Below are 17,893 nucleotides of genomic sequence, written 5' to 3'. Positions count from 1 at the left end.
CCGGGCTCCTCCAGACAGGTATGGGGGCAGGGGGAGGGAGGGAGGGGATCCCATAGTGATGGGGGAAGGGACGCACCGGGTGTGTGGGGTGACACCCTCTGGGGGCTGGGGCAGTGTCCTCTCCGGTGGGGAGGGGCTGTGCCCCGCGCAGTACACCAGTTCTAACCCCCCCCCCCCCACCCCCGCAGTGTTCATCAGCAGCTACATGGTGCTGGCCCCGATCTTCGGGTACCTGGGCGACCGCTACCACCGGAAGCGGCTGCTCTGCCTGGGCATCGCCTTCTGGTCGGCCGTCACGCTGGGCTCCAGCTTCATCCCCAAGGAGGTACCGGCGGGCAGGCCGCGCGCGCGGGGGGGGGGCGCTGTGGGCTGTGCGTGGGGGGAGCTGTGCGCGCAGGCCGGGGGCGTTGTGGAGATGAGGGGCTGGAGCGGTGCAGGGGGTACTCCTAGGTGAATTCTGTGCCACTGCGCAATGCAGAATTTTTACTCCTGGGGGAATTCTGCACCAAAAATTTAAAATTCTGTGCACAATAGCTTAAAATTCTGCATATTGTATTTGTCAAAATAACACCATGTAATCACACCAGTTTCAATTATTTTTGGTCATTTATTTTAAAATTCTGTCAGCCAGTACGTCTGAAACAATACAGACAACAAAAAAGATTCAGAAAATCTCTTTTGACAAGTAGATTCCTTACTAGGCATATTAACCCCGTAATAATTCATGTAAACTACCATACGGAACCGGATTTCCCGCCCCCTCAGAAGCAGGGCAAAGGCTGGGGGGAGTCAGGGGTAACGGAGGAGCTGAGGGAGAGGGAAGGAGCCTGGGTGTGAACTTGGAGGGTTGTTGGGTGTGGGTGGGAAAAGTCTGGAACAGGTTTTGGTGGGGGGGATTGTTAGGGAGCTTCCCCCATGCGGACCCTGGCTGACCCCTAGCCTCTCCCATTCAGTCAGGCACGTCTGCCCCTGTCCCTGCCACGCCCATGTGTCCTTGCACCCCCTGTCCACGTTTCCCTCCACCCCCACTCAGCCACCACCCAGCCCCTATGTGTCCCTGTACTCCCTCCCCAGCTCCATGTGTCTGTGTGCCCCCACTCAGCCACCTCCTGTCCCTATGTGTCCCTGTACCCGCTCCCCCATTACCATGTGTCCCTGTGCCTCCACTTCCATTCAGCCTCTGCCCCAGTCTGTCCTCCCTCACTAGCCCCTATGAGCCCCTGTCTGCCCTCCCCATAGCCCCTGTCTCCTGACCTGGCCTGGCCTGCTGCAAAGAAGGCCGGCTCTTTCTCTTCCCTCGCTGGCCGGGAGCTGCTGCTGTGTTCTATCGCCACAGCGCCCTCTGGTGGGCCAAAGGTGGAACTGCAGAAGTTACTGTCTGCTGGGAGCTTGTTGTTCTTGTGCCACAGCACCCTCTGGTGGGCCAAAGGTGGAACTGCAGTAACGTTTCGGTAGAAGCTTTTTTTCTGCATAAAAAATTTAAAATATGCACGGCTTATTAATTATGTGCATGCGCAGTAATGCTGGGATAACTAGCAGAGAATTCCCCCAGGAGTCGATTTTGCAGAAATTAACGTGTGCGCAGAATTTCCTTTCCCCACAGAAATGGGCTGCAGGGCTTCAGGCCGCCACTAGGGGCTGCTGGACCCACAGAGCCCAGCTCGTACATAGAGGACACTGCTGGGGGGAAGGGGAGGGAGCTGGAGGGCTCCTGGAAGCTGCAGTTCCCAGCATGCCTTGGGGGAAGGAGACCATGGTGTGCAGGAAACTCCATGCAAACCTGGGACTGAACATCAGGCTGTTTCTCCCTCTGGGCTTTGGGGCGGAGGGGGGTGAGTGTCTGGGCAAGGGGGGTCGAGGCCTGTGGCTGAGTTCTTGGGAGGAGGAGGGCAGGTGCCTGGGGGGGGGGGGGGGAGCACGGCTGGGCTCGGGAGGGGGTGCAGGTATCTGAGCAAGGAGGGCCCTGCAGCTGGCCTCTGGGGAGGGAGGTGTTGTGAGTGTCTGGCCCCCTGGCTGGGCTCTGGGTGGGAGGGTACCTGGGCCGAGGGGCTTGCAGCTGGGTTCTGCGGGAGAAGGGGTACCAGTATCTGGGCCGGGGGACCCTGCGGTTGGGCTTTGCGGGGAGGTGTTGTGGGTGTCTGCCCCCCCAGCTGGGCTCTGGGAGGGGGAAGGGGGCAGAGAAACAGGAACTGGGTTGTCAGAGGGGTTTCTTTAACTCTCTGCTTCTGGGGGGATTTTTGTGTGCGTCTGTCTTGTTTCAGACGTACTTGCTGACAGGTATTTTGAAATAAATTACCAAAATAATTGAAACTGGCATGATTATGTAGTGTTATTTTGACAAATAAAATTTGCAGAACTTCAAAAGATTGTGCACATAATTTTTAATTTTTTGGTGCAGAATTCCCCTAGGACTAAGGGGGTGCAGAGGGGCTGGGAGCTGTGCGCACAGGGGGGTGAGGGGCTGGGGGCTGTGCGTGGGGGGAGCTGTGTGCACAGGGGGGTGAGGGGCTGGAGCTGGGCAGGGGGCTGTGATTGCAGGGCGGGTGCGGGGTGGAGGGGGTGAGAGCTGGAGCAGTGCAGAGGGGCTGGGGGCTGTGCGTGTGGGGAGCTGTGCATGCAGGGGGGTGAGGGGCTGGGGGCTGTGCGTGGGGGGAGCTGTGCATGCAGGGGGGTGAGGGGCTGGAGCTGGGCAGGGGGCTGTGATTGCAGGTGCAGGGTGGAGGGGGTGAGAGCTGGAGCGGTGCAGAGGGGCTGGGGGCTGTGCGTGTGGGGAGCTGTGCATGCAGGGGGGTGAGGGACTGGGGGCTGTGTGTGGGGGGGAGCTGTGTGCACAGGGGGGTGAGGGGCTGGAGCTGGGCAGGGGGCTGTGGGTGCAGGGTGGAGGGGGTGAGAGCTGGAGCGGTGCAGAGGGGCTGGGGGCTGTGCGTGGGGGGAGCTGTGCATGCAGGGGGGTGAGGGACTGGGGGCTGTGCGTGGGGGGAGCTATGTGCACAGGGAGGTGAGGGGCTGGAGCTGGGCAGGGGGCTGTGGGTGCAGGGTGGAGGGGGTGAGAGCTGGAGCGGTGCAGAGGGGCTGGGGGCTGTGCGTGGGGGGAGCTGTGCATGCAGGGGGGTGAGGGACTGGGGGCTGTGCGTGGGGGGAGCTATGTGCACAGGGAGGTGAGGGGCTGGAGCTGGGCAGGGGGCTGTGGGTGCAGGGTGGAGGGGGTGAGAGCTGGAGCGGTGCAGAGGGGCTGGGGGCTGTGCGTAGGGGGAGCTGTGCATGCAGGGTGTGGGGCGCAGGCTGCTCCCCATGGCGCTCGGGGTGAATCGTTACAGACAGGGTTCCCCCATCTCCAGGTTCCTCAGCGTGATGGGGAGTTTATGGTTGTGGGGTGGCCGGGCCGGACCCGTGGGGAGCTGGGGGGTGAACTCCCCATTCCTGGGCATCTCAACCCCTCGGCAGGCTGGGGTGCGTCACCGTCTCTAAGCCGTCTCTCCTTCTTCCCCCCCCCCCCCCACAGCGGTTCTGGCTGCTGCTGGTGACGCGGGGGCTGGTGGGGGTGGGGGAGGCCAGCTACTCCACCATCGCCCCCACCATCATCGCCGACCTGTTCGTTAGCGACCAGCGCAGCCGCATGCTGGCCTTCTTCTACTTCGCCATCCCCGTCGGCAGGTGAGGGGCGCTGGGGGGCACAGGGCAGGCCGGGGAGGGGGGTGGGAGTCCCAGTTCTCACCTCCCCTCCCCCACAGGAGGCGAGGGTCAGTGTAAGGAGGTAGGTGTGTGGGGTGTTGAGGTCAGTGGGGGCGGGGTTGGGGATGTTGAGGGACAGGTAGGGGGCTGGGTAAGGGGTGTTGGGGTCAGAGCGGGCAGTGCGGAGGAGTCGGTGGAAGCAGTGGGGGTGGGATGGGAGCCCAGGGTGGGGGTGGAAGCCTGGAGTTGGGGGCAGTGGGGGTATGGCGTGGGTGTTGGGGCAGGGGGCAGGTTTTGGGGCAGTGGGGGTAAGGGGCGGGTGTGGGTGCGAGTCCCAGCTCTAACCTCCCCCTCCCCTGCAGCGGGCTGGGCTACATCGTGGGCTCGAAGGTGAAGGACTTGGCTGATGACTGGCACTGGGCCCTGCGGGTGAGTCTGGGGGGGCTGGGCGGGGGCGTGGTGTCACGGGGGCTGGCTCGGGGCTCTGGAGCCCCCCTGAGTGACATGCTGACAGGACCCTCTTGTCCTGTGACACCCCTCGGGGAACATTATCAGTAGGGGGAGCGTCCTGGGTCTGACCTCAGAGCATCCGGCCCCCGTTCACCCCATGAGCTCCCCTCAACGAGTCCCCTTGGACGGGGCCGTGGGGCAGGCGGAGGGGCCCTGCTCCCCCACTCCACAGCCAGCCGGGACTCCCCCTCGCCCCCCCTCCTCCCCCCCCCGCCACCAGCCGGGACTGCCAGCCAGCGTGTGACACAGACAGGTTATCAGCCCTCGGGAACCCAGCGTAGAACAGGGCTTCTTAGCACAGACATCAGGGACTTCCAGCTAAGCCCATCTTTGGGGGACCCTGAGTCCTGGACTCTCCCCTCCGAGTCCCAAACAGGAGTCTGCCCACTTCCAGCTGCCTGGCCCCAGACCTCCTGTTCCCCCCCTCCATCCTTTTGTCTCTTTCCCAGGCCAGCAGGTCACCTGGTCGGCACCGACACCTCCCACCTCTGGCTGGTCCTTGCAGAGGATGGGCCCGGCCATCGCCTGCCAGGTGACAGTGTCGGCCGTTCTCTGTCCCAGGCAGTCAGTCGCAGTCACACCTGCCCGCTAGGGGTCGCTGCAACGATCACACACCCTCATCCCACCACCAGACACTTGAGTAACACATAGGGGAAACTGAGGCACGCACAGTATTCAGAGAAAACATGAAGACCATTCCCAGTTTGTCACATTCCCACTTTGTCACATTCCCAGTTTGTTGTCGGGAGCACAGCGTAGAACAGAGCTTGTCAGCACAGAAAGCAGGAACTGTCAGCAAAGTCCAACTTCGTCGAGCCCGGGTTCTCCCCTGCAGACCAAGGACCCTCCGTCACACCCAGAGTTGCCCCTTCTTGTCCTTTGTCGTCTTTCCCAGGCAGACCTTTGTTCTCCATCCCAAGGTTCCCCCCCACCCCCGCCATCAGTTGCTAAGTTACAAAGTGTCTGATCATTGGCTGGGCCCAGGCAGCTGCTAGGTGACAGTCACACCTGGTCTTAGGCAGGGGTTCTCCTGTGCCCCTTTCCAGACTCCTGTACCCCTTTCAGGAGTCTCTGCAAAATCCAACGCTCTTGCCCCACCATAGAATGAATTGTGCAATACATAGGGGAAACCGAGGCACTGCGAACATTCATACAAAATATTAAGAAAATTCCCCACTTTGTCAGATCTCGCCCACCTTCAAGACTGAACTGAGCGGGGTCACTCTGACCAGTGACCTGGGGAAGTTCAGGGCCCCCTCTCCGGGACAACGTGTCCGCTATCAGGTTGTCACTTCCCTTCACATGGACCACGTCCCTGTCATAATCCTGCAGGATCAGGCTCCCCCTCAGGAGCTTGGCGTTGGCCCCTCTCGTCTGGTGCAGCCGTGGCAGGCGAGTGGTCCGGGTACACTGCAAAGCGCCGCCCAAATAGATCCGGCTGCAGCGTTTTAAGAGCCCACCCCAGGGCCAGGCATTGCTCTGTGGCCCCATAGCCCTGCTCCCGGGGCAGCAGTGTCCTGCTCCGATACCCGATGGGGGGTCTCTCCCACTTAGCTTCAGCACCGTGCCCAGCTCTGCGTCTGGGGCATCAGTGAATGCCATAAAGGGCTTGTCAGAGTCTGGGTTTCCCAGCACTGGGCCCCTGACCAGAGCTTCCTTCAGCGCCCGGAGAGCCTCCGGTACGGCCTGGTCCAGACCAGCTTGTCTGGCTTCCCCTTCTCGCATAGCTCAGGGCTGGGAGCTGCCAGGGAGATAAAGTGGGGCACAAACCTCCGGTAGAGCCCCCCATCCCAGTAAAGGCCTTGGCCCGTTTCATAGACTATCAGGGTTGGAAGGGACCTCAGGAGGTATCTAGTCCAACCCCCTGCTCAAAGCAGGACCAACCCCAACTAAATCATCCCAGCCAGGGCTTTGTCAAGCCGGGCCTTAAAAACCTCCAAGGAAGGAGACTCCACCACCTCCCTAGGTAACCCATTCCAGTGCTTCACCACCCTCCTAGTGCAATAGTGTTTCCTAATATCCAACCTAGACCACCCCCAGTGCAACTTGAGACCATTACTCCTTGTTCTGTCATCTGCCACCACTGAGAACAGCCTAGATCCATCCTCTTTGGAACCCCCCTTCAGGTAGTTGAAAGCAGCTATCAAATCCCCCTCATTCTTCTCTTCTGCAGACTAAACAATCCCAGTTCTCTCAGCCTCTCCTCATAAGTCATGTGTTCCAGCCCCTAATCATTTTTGTTGCCCTCCGCTGGACTCTTCCCAATTTTTCCACATCCTTCTTGTAGTGTGGGGCCCAAGACTGGACACAGTACTCCAGATGAGATCTCACCAATGTCGAATAGAGGGGAATAATCACTTCTTAACCTGGTTCTCAGTCTGGGGAGCGGCCAGTCTCTGATCGCTGCCACCTTGGCCGGCTCTGGCTTGAGGCAGCCACTCCCCACCTTGTGGCCCAGGTACGACACCTTGGCCATCCCCACCTTGCACGTCCCAGCTTTTACAGCCAGCCCTGCATCCTGGAGGTGACCCAGCCCCCTCTGCACCTGGGACACCTGGTCCTCCCAGCTCTGGCTAACGACACAGATATTATCCATGATGTATGCCAGGGCAAAACTCTCCACCCCCTCAGTAACTGATCCCCTGATGCTGACAGGTGACCGGCATCCCCTTGAGGCCGAAAGGCAGGACCAGGAGCTCACAGAGCCCAGGGGGTGATAGGAGCAGATTTCGCCCTGGCCTCTGGATCCAAAGGCACCTGCCAGTCGCCCTTGGTAAGATCCATGGTAGTTAGGTAATGCGCCCCCCCTCACACACACACTTGTCTAGGGTCTCGTCAGGCCTAGGCATGGGGCAGGCATCGGACTTGGTGATGGCACTGAGCTTCCGATAGTCCACACAGTCTCGGATCGACCCGTCTTTCCTGGAGACCAGCACCACAGGAGAGGACCCGGGGCTGGAGGACGGCTGGATCACCCCCAAAGCCAGCATGTCCCCGACCTCTCTCTCCAGGCCCTGGGCTGTGTTCCCAGTGACTCTGAACAGGGAGCACCTGATGGGAGGGTGGGCTCCTGTCCCCACGCCGTGGCCAGCCAGGTTAGTGAGCCCCGGCTGGCTGGAGAACAGCTGCGGGTAGGAACATGGGGTCACGAGTCAGTCTCCTGGCCGCTCTGAATGAAATCTGGCAGGTCTCCGGGGCAGCATGACTCCGCTCACTCTCACCAGCGCAAGAAGCCTGCTTGGCTTCGGCCTCCCTGGGTCTGACCTCGGAGCGTTCAGCCCCGTTCACCCCATGAGCTCCCCGCAGCGATTGGACTCCTGGGGAAGCCTCACATGCCCCTCAAAGGCCCCCCCCCCACTCCGCAGCCAGCCGGGACTCCCAGCCAGCGTGTGACACAGACAGGTTAGTCGACAGGAACCCAGCATACAACAGGGCTTGTTAGCACAGACATCAGGGACATTCAGCAAAGTCCATCGTGGGGGGATGCAGGGCCTCACACCCTGCCCCCCCAGACTCCAGCCAGCCCAGCCTCAGACACGCCCATTGCCCCTCCTATGTCCTTTGTCCCTTTCCCGGGCAAAAGGGTCACCTGGTCTGCACCCCTCCCCCAGCTCCACCTTGCTGCAGGCACCGTTGCCAGGTTACGGAGTGCTTCCGCCATTCTCTGGGCAGGCAGCCAGAGGCAGCCCCACCACCTCGGTCTTGTGTAACACACGGGGAAACTGAGGCACACACCGTATTCATGCAAAACCTCAAGAAGAAACCTCCCACTTTGTCACATGCGGCACCACTCTGATCTCTGCCTGCTGGACAGGGGTTGGCTGGTCAGAGAGGGGAGCTGATTCCAGCAAGGGGCCGGCTCCTGGCTCAGGGAAGAGACCCACCAGGGGATCTTCCCCCTTCTCCCATTGGCCACACACGGCCAGGACCAGCCTCTCCCTGTCCCAGTTCGGCTCCATCAGGTTGACCTGGTCCCCTCGGAGGCTGTGAGCCTGGCTGGGCAGTTCCACCACATCGTTCTTCTCACTCGGCTGCTGGATGATCTCGAAGGGCCCGTCCCAGGCAGCTTGTGGTTTGTTCTTCCTCACCGGGACGAGACCCCCTCACCTGGTCCCCGGTGCCATAGGCTGAGCGGTCGTCCCAGAGCTTCTGCCTCCCTGGGGCCCTGGCTGGGTTCTCCCTGGCCGGACCCATGAGCTCAGCGAGCCTTTCCCAGAAAGTCAGTCCATGCTCCAGCACTGGTTCTCCCTCGGGGGAGCCTTCCCCTCCCCAAGCCAGGGGTCCCCTCACTCCCCTCCCATACAGCAGCTGTAAAGGGGAGAACCCCGTGGGGTAAATACATGTCCCCGTCCTGCAGATGCTGGTCCAGGAAAGTCTTCAGCATCATCTTCAGGGTCCCATTGAACCTCTCCACCAGCCCCCGAAGGGAATGTTTCCCTGCAGCCCCCCCTTAAGGGTTCCTCGGCGCTGCGGCCAGCAAGGCCCTTCAGCTTGTCTAAGGAGGGATCGTTCTGCAGCTCTGTCTGAAATTCAGCTGCAACGCACAGGGGAAACCGAGGCACACACAATATTTATACCAAACATTAAGAAAATCCCCCCATGGTGACACGGGGTCACCCTCTCTGCCCCCCAGGTGACACCGGCGCTGGGTGTGGTGGCTGTGGTGCTGCTGGTCACGGTGCTGCGGGAGCCACCGCGGGGGGCCGTGGAGCGTCATTCTGACTCCCCCCTGCGCTACACCTCCTGGGCCGCCGACGTCCGGGCACTGAGCCGCAAGTGAGTGGGGCGGTGCAGCGGGGCCGGTGATGAGAGAACTGTGGGTGCTTGGCAGGGGCCAGGGATGGGAGGAGCAGAAAGTGCGGGGGTGTCAGACAAAGAAGGGGTCAGGAGAAGGTGGGGCTGGGAGGAGCAGGGTATAGGGCTGGGAGGGGTGGAGATGGGGAGGGGTGAGAGGCACTGGGGTCAGTGTGCAGCTGTGAGGAGTGGGGCTGAGCTGGGGATTGGCAGGGGACTGGGAGGAGTGGGGCGGGGCCAGGGGGCTGGGAGGGGTGGGACTGTGGGTCAGTGAAGGGCTAGGGGAGCAGGATGGGATCGGGGCGGGTGGGGGCGGGGCTGGGGATCGGGGGGGGGCTGGGAGGAGCAGGATGGGATCGGTGCTCGGGGGGGCTCTCACCTCTCCCCCCCCCGGCAGCCGCAGCTTCGTGCTGTCGTCGCTGGGCTTCACGGCGGTGGCGTTCGTGACGGGGTCGCTGGCGCTGTGGGCCCCGGCGTTTCTGTACCGCTCCTGCCTGGCCACGGGGCAGTGCCGGCCCTGCCCCGACGGGGACACCTGCAGCTCCCAGCAGAGGTGAGCGCCGCTGGGGGGCTCGGCCCTGAGCTCCACTCTGGAAAAGGGAGTCACCCAGTGACCCCTGAACTCTGACCCCCAATGTCGGGGCTGTTCTCTCCCCAGTAACCCCTGAACTCTGAACCCTGGTATCAGAGCCGTTATCTCCCCCAATGACCTTTGAACTCTGACCCCCTGGTGTCAGGGCCGTTCCCTCCCTGGTGACCCCCAAAGTCTGACCCCTGGTGGCAGGGCTGTTCTCTCCCCAGTAACCTCTGAACTCTGACCCCCTGGAATTGGGGCCGTTCTCTCCCGCAATGACCCCTGAACTCAGACTCCTCCCCAACGTCGGGGCCGTTCTCTTGCCGTGACCCCTGCACTCTGACCCCCCCAATGTTGGGGTCATTCCTCCCCAGTGACCCCTGAACTCTGAACCCTGGTATCAGAGCCGTTATCTCCCCAATGACCCCTGAACTCTGACCCCCTGTGGTGTCAGGCCCATTCCCTCCCCAATGACCCCTGAACTCTGACCCCCTGGTGTCAGGCCCGTTCCCTCCCCAGTGACCCCTGAACTCTGACCCCCGGGTATTGGGGGCCGTTTTCTCCCTGGTGACCTCTGACCCCCCTGTCTTCACAGCCTGATCTTCGGGCTCATCACCTGTGTGACGGGGTTCCTGGGCGTGGGGTCCGGCGTGGAGATCTCCAAGCGCCTCCGCAGAACCAACCCCCGGCCGACCCCCTGGTCTGCGCCGCCGGCCTGCTGGGCTCCGCGCCCTTCCTCTTCCTGGCCCTGGTGTGTGCCCAGGGCAGCAGCGTCGCCACCTACGTGAGTCCTGGGGCGGGGGGCGGGGGCTGGGGGTGCCTGGAGCCGGGGGGGAGGGGCTGGGGGGGCCAGGGCAGCAGCGTCGCAACCTACGTGAGTCCTGGGGGAGGGGGGCGGGGGCTGGGGGTGCCTGGAGCCAGGGGGACAGGGGCTCGGGGGGGCCCAGGCCAGCAGCGTTGCCACCTATGTGAGTCCCTGGAGGGGGGCTGGGGGTGTCTGGAGCGAGGGGACGGGGGCTCGGGGGGGCCCAGGCCAGCAGCGTTGCCACCTATGTGAGTCCCGGAGGGGCCAGGAGAGCAGGGCTGAGGGGAGCAGGGCTGAGGGGTGCCTGGAGCCGGGGGTGCCCGGGGCCAGGGGGTGCCCGGGACTCCAGAACCCTGTCTTGTTGAGCCAGACATGCTAGCCTGCTGCAGCACAGACCCAGGTCTGGTCCACACCCCCAAAGCTGCAGACTTTAACCAAAAACTGCTCAGCCGGTCACCTATCTCCAGCACCCAGATTTACCCAGGGCTGGGGGGTGCCTGGGGCCGTGGGGTGGCCGGGGCTGGGGGGAGCAGGGCCGGGGGGTGGCCGGGGCTGGGGGGAGCAGGGCTGGGGGGTGGACACCCCACACACTCGTATGCCTGGTGCCCAGCGTTGGCCGGGGAGGGAGGACTCAGGGAGGGGCAGGGGGGGTCCTTAGCCTCAGTAACCGGCTCCCTCCCCCTGCAGGTGTTTATCTTCATTGGGGAGACGCTGCTGTCCCTCAACTGGGCCATTGTGGCGGACATCCTGCTGGTGAGTCCGTCCTGCGGCCGCGTGTCCGGAGCCACAGGGCCAGCGCTGCCCCGGCCCCTGGGAGTGATCTTCACCCCGGCCCTTAGCCGGCCCCTGGGAGTGATCTTCACCCTGGCCCTTAGCCGACCCCTGGGAGTGGCACCCCCCCTCCGTGCTGGCCCCTGGGAGCGACACCCCCCAACCCCGGCCCTTAGCCAGCCCCTGGGAGCAACACCCCCCCCCCCACCTGCCCAGCCCCTAGCCGGCCCCTGGGAGTGACACCCCCCGGCCCTTAGCTGGCCCCTGGGAGCGACCTGGGGCGGCAGGGACAGACAGACGGACACAGAGCGGGGGAGGGGGCAGGGGCAGACGGACACACAGCGGGGTGGATGGGGGGCAGGGCCCCCCCAGCCTGTGCTGACCCCGCCCTTCTCGCCCGCAGTACGTCGTGGTCCCCACACGCCGCTCCACGGCCGAGTCCTTCCAGATCGTCATGTCCCACCTGCTGGGCGACGCCGGCAGCCCCTACCTGATCGGCGTGGTGAGTGCGCGGCAGCGGCACTGCTGGGGGGAAGCTCGCAGCGCCGGGGGGGTGCTGGGGATTGTGGGACGGCTCCGCTCACCCTCTCTGCCCCCCAGATCAGCGACAGGATCCAGCGGGGCCACCCCCCGTCCTACCTGCTGGAGTTCCACAGCCTGCAGTATGCCCTAATGCTGAGTGCCTTCGCCGGGGTGCTGGGGGGCGGCTTCTTCCTCGCCACCGCCCTCTTCATCCAGGGCGACCGCAAGCGGGCGGAGCTCAGCACCCAGGGTACGTCCCCCCGACCCCCAGCGCCCCCTAACCCCATTGCCTCCCCGCTGCCCCCTAACCCCATTGCCTCCCGCAGCTCCCCCCCGGCCCCCCACACCTGCCCTCTTCATCCAGGGCGACCGCAAGCGGGCCGAGCTCAGCACCCAGGGTACGTCCCCCCAGCGCCCTCCAGTGTCCCCCAGACCCCTAACCCCATCATCTCCCTCTGCCCCCTAATCCTGTCACCTCCCGCAGCTTCCCCCGGCCCCCCACACCCGCCCTCTTCATCCAGGGCGACCGCAAGCGGGCGGAGCTCAGCACCCAGGGTACGTCCCCCCACCGCCCTCCAGTGTCCCCCAGACCCCTAACCCCATCATCTCCCTCTGCCCCCTAATCCCGTCACCTCCTGCAGCTTCCCCCGGCCCCCCACACCCGCCCTCTTCATCCAGGGCGACCGCAAGCGGGCGGAGCTCAGCGCCTAGGGTACGTCCCGCCGACCCCCAGCGCCGCCTAGCGCACCCCAGCCTCCTGCTGCTCCCTAACCCCGTTGCCTCCTGCCGCTCCCCCCTGAGCTCCCCACACCCGCCCTCTTCATCCAGGGCGACCGCAAGCGGGCCGAGCTCAATGCCCAGGGTACGTCCCCCCGACCCCCAGCGCCCCTCAGACCCCTAACCCCGTCGCCTCCCGCAGCTCCCCCCGGCCTCCCACACCCGCCCTCTTCATCCAGGGCGACCGCAAGTGGGCCGAGCTCAGCGCCAAGGGTACGTCCCCCTGACTCCCAGCGACCCCAGACCCCTAACCCCATCATCTCCCTCTGCCCCCTAATCCTGTCACCTCCCGCAGCTTCCCCCGGCCCCCCACACCCGCCCTCTTCATCCAGGGTGACCGCAAGCGGGCGGAGCTCAGCACCCAGGGTACGTCCCCCCACCGCCCTCCCAGTGTCCCCCAGACCCCTAACCCCATCATCTCCCTCTGCCCCCTAATCCCGTCACCTCCTGCAGCTTCCCCCGGCCCCCCACACCCGCCCTCTTCATCCAGGGCGACCGCAAGCGGGCGGAGGTCAGCGCCTAGGGTACATCCCGCCGACCCCCAGCGCCGCCCAGCGCACCCCAGCCTCCTGCTGCTCCCTAACCCCGTTGCCTCCTGCCGCTCCCCACTGAGCTCCCCACACCTGCCCTCTTCATCCAGGGCGACCGCACGTGGGCCGAGCTCAGCGCCAAGGGTACGTCCCCCTGACTCCCAGCGACCCCCAGACCCCTAACCCCGTCACCTCCCGCTGCCCCCTAACCCCATCACCTCCTGCTGCACCCCCGCACCCCCACGCTGCCGCCGAATTGAGCAGCCAGGGTACATCCCCCCCCAGCGCCCCGCAGCCTCCTAACCCCATCGCCTCCCGCTTCCCTCTAACCCCGTCACCTCCTGCTGCACCCCAGCCCCCCACGCTGCCGCCAAGCTGAGTGCCCAGGATACGTACAGCCCCACAGTGCCCCCCACTGCCCCGAAATCTTGGTAATCAAGATTCCCCCCCCCCCCCATCCCCAATGGCACCTGCAGCTCTGTGCCCAAGCTGCAGCCCTGGTGCCCCCCACATCGAGCCCTGCCCCACTGCCCACCATGTCAGCCCCCCTGACTCTCCCCCCTCCCTCCGCCAGGCCTGCTGCCGGAGGAGACCGAGCCGGAGGAGCGTATTGTGGTGCCGAAGCGCGGCCGATCCACCAAAGTGCCCGTCTCCAGTGTCCTCATCTGAGAACCACACACACACCCCGGCGCTGGGGCCGGGCACCGCCGGCCATGCAGAGACTCTCGCTGCCCCCCACTGGCTGGGCTCAGGGCGGGCGGAACTGTGCCAGTTTGGGGGGCTGGTTTTTATGTGGGCGTGGAGCTCCCCGTGAAGGAAACGGGGTCAGGGACATGGATGGGGCACCCTGGGCTGGGACAAGCCAGGGACCCCCAACTGAACACCCCCAGGCCCCTGGCGCAGGGAAGGGCTTAGGGACTGAGGGGGGGCCCTTGGATTCCTTGGGGGGGTGGGCTGTGAGGCCCCCCAAGGTCATACAGGTCCCCATTGCATTGTGGGGGGCTGGGGTCCTGCCCCCGTCCAGCCACCATATTTTCACCCCATTAAACTCTTTGTTACATCTCCTGCTGCTGGTCTCTGTCCCGGGGGGCAGGACTCCGGGCCGTGCTGCGGGCCCGGCTCCCCCCTGGGAGGGCATTAGCCCCCCACTACGCCCCCCCTACCCTGGGTGTGAGCTCTGCTCCTTGGTGAGCCACTCGCCCCCTTGTACAAGAGCGTGAGCCCTCGTGCCCTGTGGGGGAGGCCCTCCGAACCTCACACACCTGCCGCTCGCTCAGCGCTACGACTTCCTGCCGGGAGCTCATTGCCCGCCGCAGCTTCCTGCCGGGGGGAGAGCGCGAGCAGCGCGGCGTGGGTGGCAGCGCCGGAGGAGCCAGCGCCGGACGCGCCACGGCCCAGGTAGGTGCCGGCCCCCCCCGCCCGGCTGCAGCCACAGGAAGCCGGACGTGGCGTCTGTCCCCCGGGGCCGGCCAGATGCACGGACGCTCCCCTCCGCCCCCAGCTGCTAGCATCAGCCTGCCATCTGGGTGACCCTATTGTGCGCTGGATTCGGGGCTGGGGCCCTCTCGGGGGCCGGGCGAGGGCCCTGGACTGGGGGGTCTCCAGCCTGTCCTGTGGGTCTGAGCCAGACTCTGCTTGGCCCCCTGCCTGTGAAATCCCCCCGCCTCTCCTGCTGGGGAGTGGGAGTGGGGGGCTCTCAGCTCCCCCAAATCTCCAGTGACTGGCCCAGACCCACGGCGCTATTCCCCGGACCCCGCGCGGCCACTCCCGGAGACGGGGGCTGTGGCCCCCCAGCCGGGGCTTGTGCCTGTGACCCCTGCAGGGACAGTGGTGGGGGCGAGGCTCAGTGGGGGCCTTGGGCGCTGTCCGGAGATGGGGCCTGGACCAGGCATCTCCCCTCTGGGTTCGCAGATGAGGTTGCGAAGGGGCCAGTGGTGACCCTGGGGGGCTGCCCGGAGCAGGTGTTGCCGTGGGGCACGGTGGGGTTGGGCACCGGGGGGCAGCGTCTCCAGGGTGTGCCGCGCCCCCCGATACCATCTCGGCTTTTCCTGTTTTGCTGCCTCGAGCGCGAGCTCCATCCGCGGGGCGTTGGCGCGGGCACGGCGCCCCCCTCGGGCCGGGACAGGCAGCGCAAGCATGCGGCCAGGGCCCACGCGGAGCCGGATGGTCACTCAACGGCGCCGTGGGGTTGGGACCCTTCAACCCCAACCCACCGTTAGCCCTGGGCTCCCCTGCTGCTCCCCCACCTATCTGGTGTCCCTCAACCCCGACCCACAACCCCCATTAGCCCTGGGCTCCCCCCTGCCCCCCCATCTCTCCACTGCCCCTCAACCCCGACCCACAGCCCCTGTTAGCCCTGGGCTCCCCCACTGCTCCCCCCCCACCTCTCCAGTACCCCTCAACCCCGACCCACAGCCCCTGTTAGCCCTGGGCTCCCTCCTGCCCCCCCATCTCTCCACAGCCCCCATTAGCCCTGGGCTCCCCCACTGCTCCCCCCCACCTCCAGTACCCCTCACCCCAACCCACAGCCCCTGTTAGCCCTGGGCTCCCCACTGCCCCCCCTTCCAGTGCCCCTCAACCCTGACCCACAGCCCCCTTTAGCCCTTGGCTCCCCCACTGCTCCCCCCCACCTCCAGTGCTCCTCAACCCCAATCCACAGCCCCTTTAGCCCTGGGCTCCCCCACTGCCCCCCCTCCAGTGCCCCTCAACCCTGACCCACAGCCCCTGTTAGCCCTGGGCTCCCCCACTGCTCCCCCCCCACCTCTCCAGTACCCCTCAACCCCGACCCACAGCCCCTGTTAGCCCTGGGCTCCCCCTTGGCCGCCCCACCTCTCCAGTGCCCCTCAACCCCGACCCACAGCCCCGTTAGCCCTGAGCTCCCCCCTGCCCCCCCCACCTCTCCACTGCCCCTCAACCCCAACCCACAGCGCCCATTAGCCCTGGGCTCCCCCACTGCTCCCCCCCACCTCTCCAGTACCCTTCAACCCCTACCCACAGCCCCTGTTAGGCCTGGGCTCCCCCACTGCCCCCCCTTCCAGTGCCCCTCAACCCCGACCCACAGCCCCCATTAGCCCTGGGCTCCCCCACTTCCCCCCCACCTCTCCAGTGCCCCCATCAGCCCTGGTCTCCCCACCCTACTCCTGCTGGTGCCCCTCAATCCTGACCTTGATGGGGGTCCCCCCCATCTTGTTCTCCAGCTCCCCTACCACCCCCCCGCCCGGTTCCTCTCGAGTGAGTTCCCAAGCGCTGCCGGTTTCCGCCCCTAACCGACCCGGTGGTTTGTGGTCGCCCCTTGGCCACGCTCCAGGGCTCAGGCTGTCCGGCCAGGGCCTGTTTGCAGGAGCGGCACTGGCAGGGCCTGGCCTGGATGGGGGCCTGCCAGGGAGACGCGTCCAGCCCTGTGTGGGGCTGTGCCCCTCTGACACATGGGGACTGGGACAGGCGCAGGATGGGGGTCGTGACTGGGAGCCAGGACTCCGGGTTCTGTCATGGTTCGGGGGTGGGGGGTCTAGTGGGTAGAGCAGGGGAGGCTGGGGGTCAGGACTCCTGGGTTCTCTCCCCGGCTCTGGGAGGGGAGTGGGGACTGGTGGGTTAGAGCAGGGGGTGCTGGGAGCCAGGACTCCTGGGTTCTCTCCCCAGCTCTGGGACGGGAGTGGGGGGAGGGCTGGGAACCAGGACTCCTGGGTTCTTTCCCGGGCTCTGGGAGAGGAGTGGGGGCTGGTGGGTTAGAGCAGGGGGGGCTGGGAGCCAGGACTCCTGGGTTCTCTCCCCAGCTCTGGGAGGGGACTGGGGCCTGGCTGGGAGCCAGGACTCCTGGGTTCTATCTGTGTGCCTTGGGGCTGGTCCCTGCTCCCAGCAGAGCGTCAGTTTCCTTTCTCACCCTTTGTGTGTTTTGGGCTGCGAATGCTGTGGGGCTGGGACTGTCTCTTCCTCTGTGTCTGGGCAGCACCTGAACTCATGGGCCTTTGATCTGGGCAGTGGGGGAGGAGCAACTGGGCAGAGCCCAGGGAGTTTGGGTAGGTCCTATTATAATAAGGGACAATAAGAGAGGCGTGACTCTGGCGTGCGTGGGGATGGTGCAGACGGCTGGGGCAGCGGGAGCCTGGCGCACCCCGGGGTCTCTGGCGCAGGGGCCTGGCCTGCGTGTGAGCTGGGCCCCGCTGCGGCTGCTTTGCCGGGAGCTTGGTGCAGGCCCCAGCCGAGGCTCCCCGGGGGCGGCAGCTGCAGCGAGAGCTGGGCGCCGCTGGGGTGGAAACCGCAGCTGCAGAGATGGAGCCGAGCGGCGCCTAAGCCAGCAGCCCCGCTCCCTCCACCCACCTGCTGCAGCAGCAGATCCGGCCTCCCCCACCCCGGTGACTCAGCCTCGCCCCCCAGCAACCGGCAGGATCCGGTCCCACCATCAGCCAAGCCTGGGACCCGGCGCGCTGGGCGCTGCACAGACCCCGCGAGAGACGGGCTCAGTGATGCCAGGCTCAAGGGTCGAGGGCCTGGTGCAGATATCACAGCCGGGCAGCGGCAGAGCCAGGGATGGAACCCAGGTGTCCTGGCTCCCAGCCCCCCTGCTCCAACCCACCAGGCCCCCTCCCCTCCCCTCACAGAGCTGGGGAGAGAACCCAGGAGTCCTGGCTCCCAGTCCCCCCTGCTCCAACCCACCAGCCCCCACTCTCCTCACAGAGACTGGGAGAGAACCCCGGAGTTCTGGCTCCCAGCCCCTGCTCCAACCCACCAGCCCGCACTCCCCTCCCAGAGCCAGGGAGAGAACCCAGAAGTCCTGGCTCCCAGCCCCCCCTGCTCTAACCCACCAGCCCCCACTCTCCTCACAGAGATGGGGAGAGAACCCCGGAGTCCTGGCTCCCAGCCCCTGCTCTAACCCACCAGCCCGCACTTCCCTCCCAGAGCTGGGGAGAGAACCCCGGAGTCCTGGCTCTCAGCCCCTGC

General features: G+C 65.4%; 1 protein-coding gene across 1 annotated transcript; it reads left to right on the top strand.

The window, feature by feature from the left end:
* Positions 1 to 2: 2 nt before the first annotated feature.
* LOC122173220 (protein spinster homolog 1-like) lies at positions 3 to 14,017 on the top strand (the record flags this gene model as incomplete). Its single annotated transcript, XM_065590957.1, is given in 12 exon segments — positions 3 to 18; positions 189 to 325; positions 3,503 to 3,654; positions 4,035 to 4,101; positions 8,816 to 8,958; positions 9,374 to 9,529; positions 10,146 to 10,237; positions 10,240 to 10,334; positions 11,043 to 11,108; positions 11,530 to 11,628; positions 11,727 to 11,898; positions 13,530 to 14,017. Coding segments are annotated over 12 exon segments (1,290 nt in total), but the record flags the coding sequence as incomplete, so codon positions are not given.
* Between the last annotated feature and the right edge of the window lie 3,876 nt (positions 14,018 to 17,893).

Source organism: Chrysemys picta, chromosome 4, assembly GCF_011386835.1.
Source record: "Chrysemys picta bellii isolate R12L10 chromosome 4, ASM1138683v2, whole genome shotgun sequence".
NCBI classification, from domain to species: domain Eukaryota; kingdom Metazoa; phylum Chordata; order Testudines; family Emydidae; genus Chrysemys; species Chrysemys picta.
The sequence above is the reverse complement of the archived record's forward strand: the minus strand, read 5'-3'. Positions and strand labels throughout refer to the sequence as shown.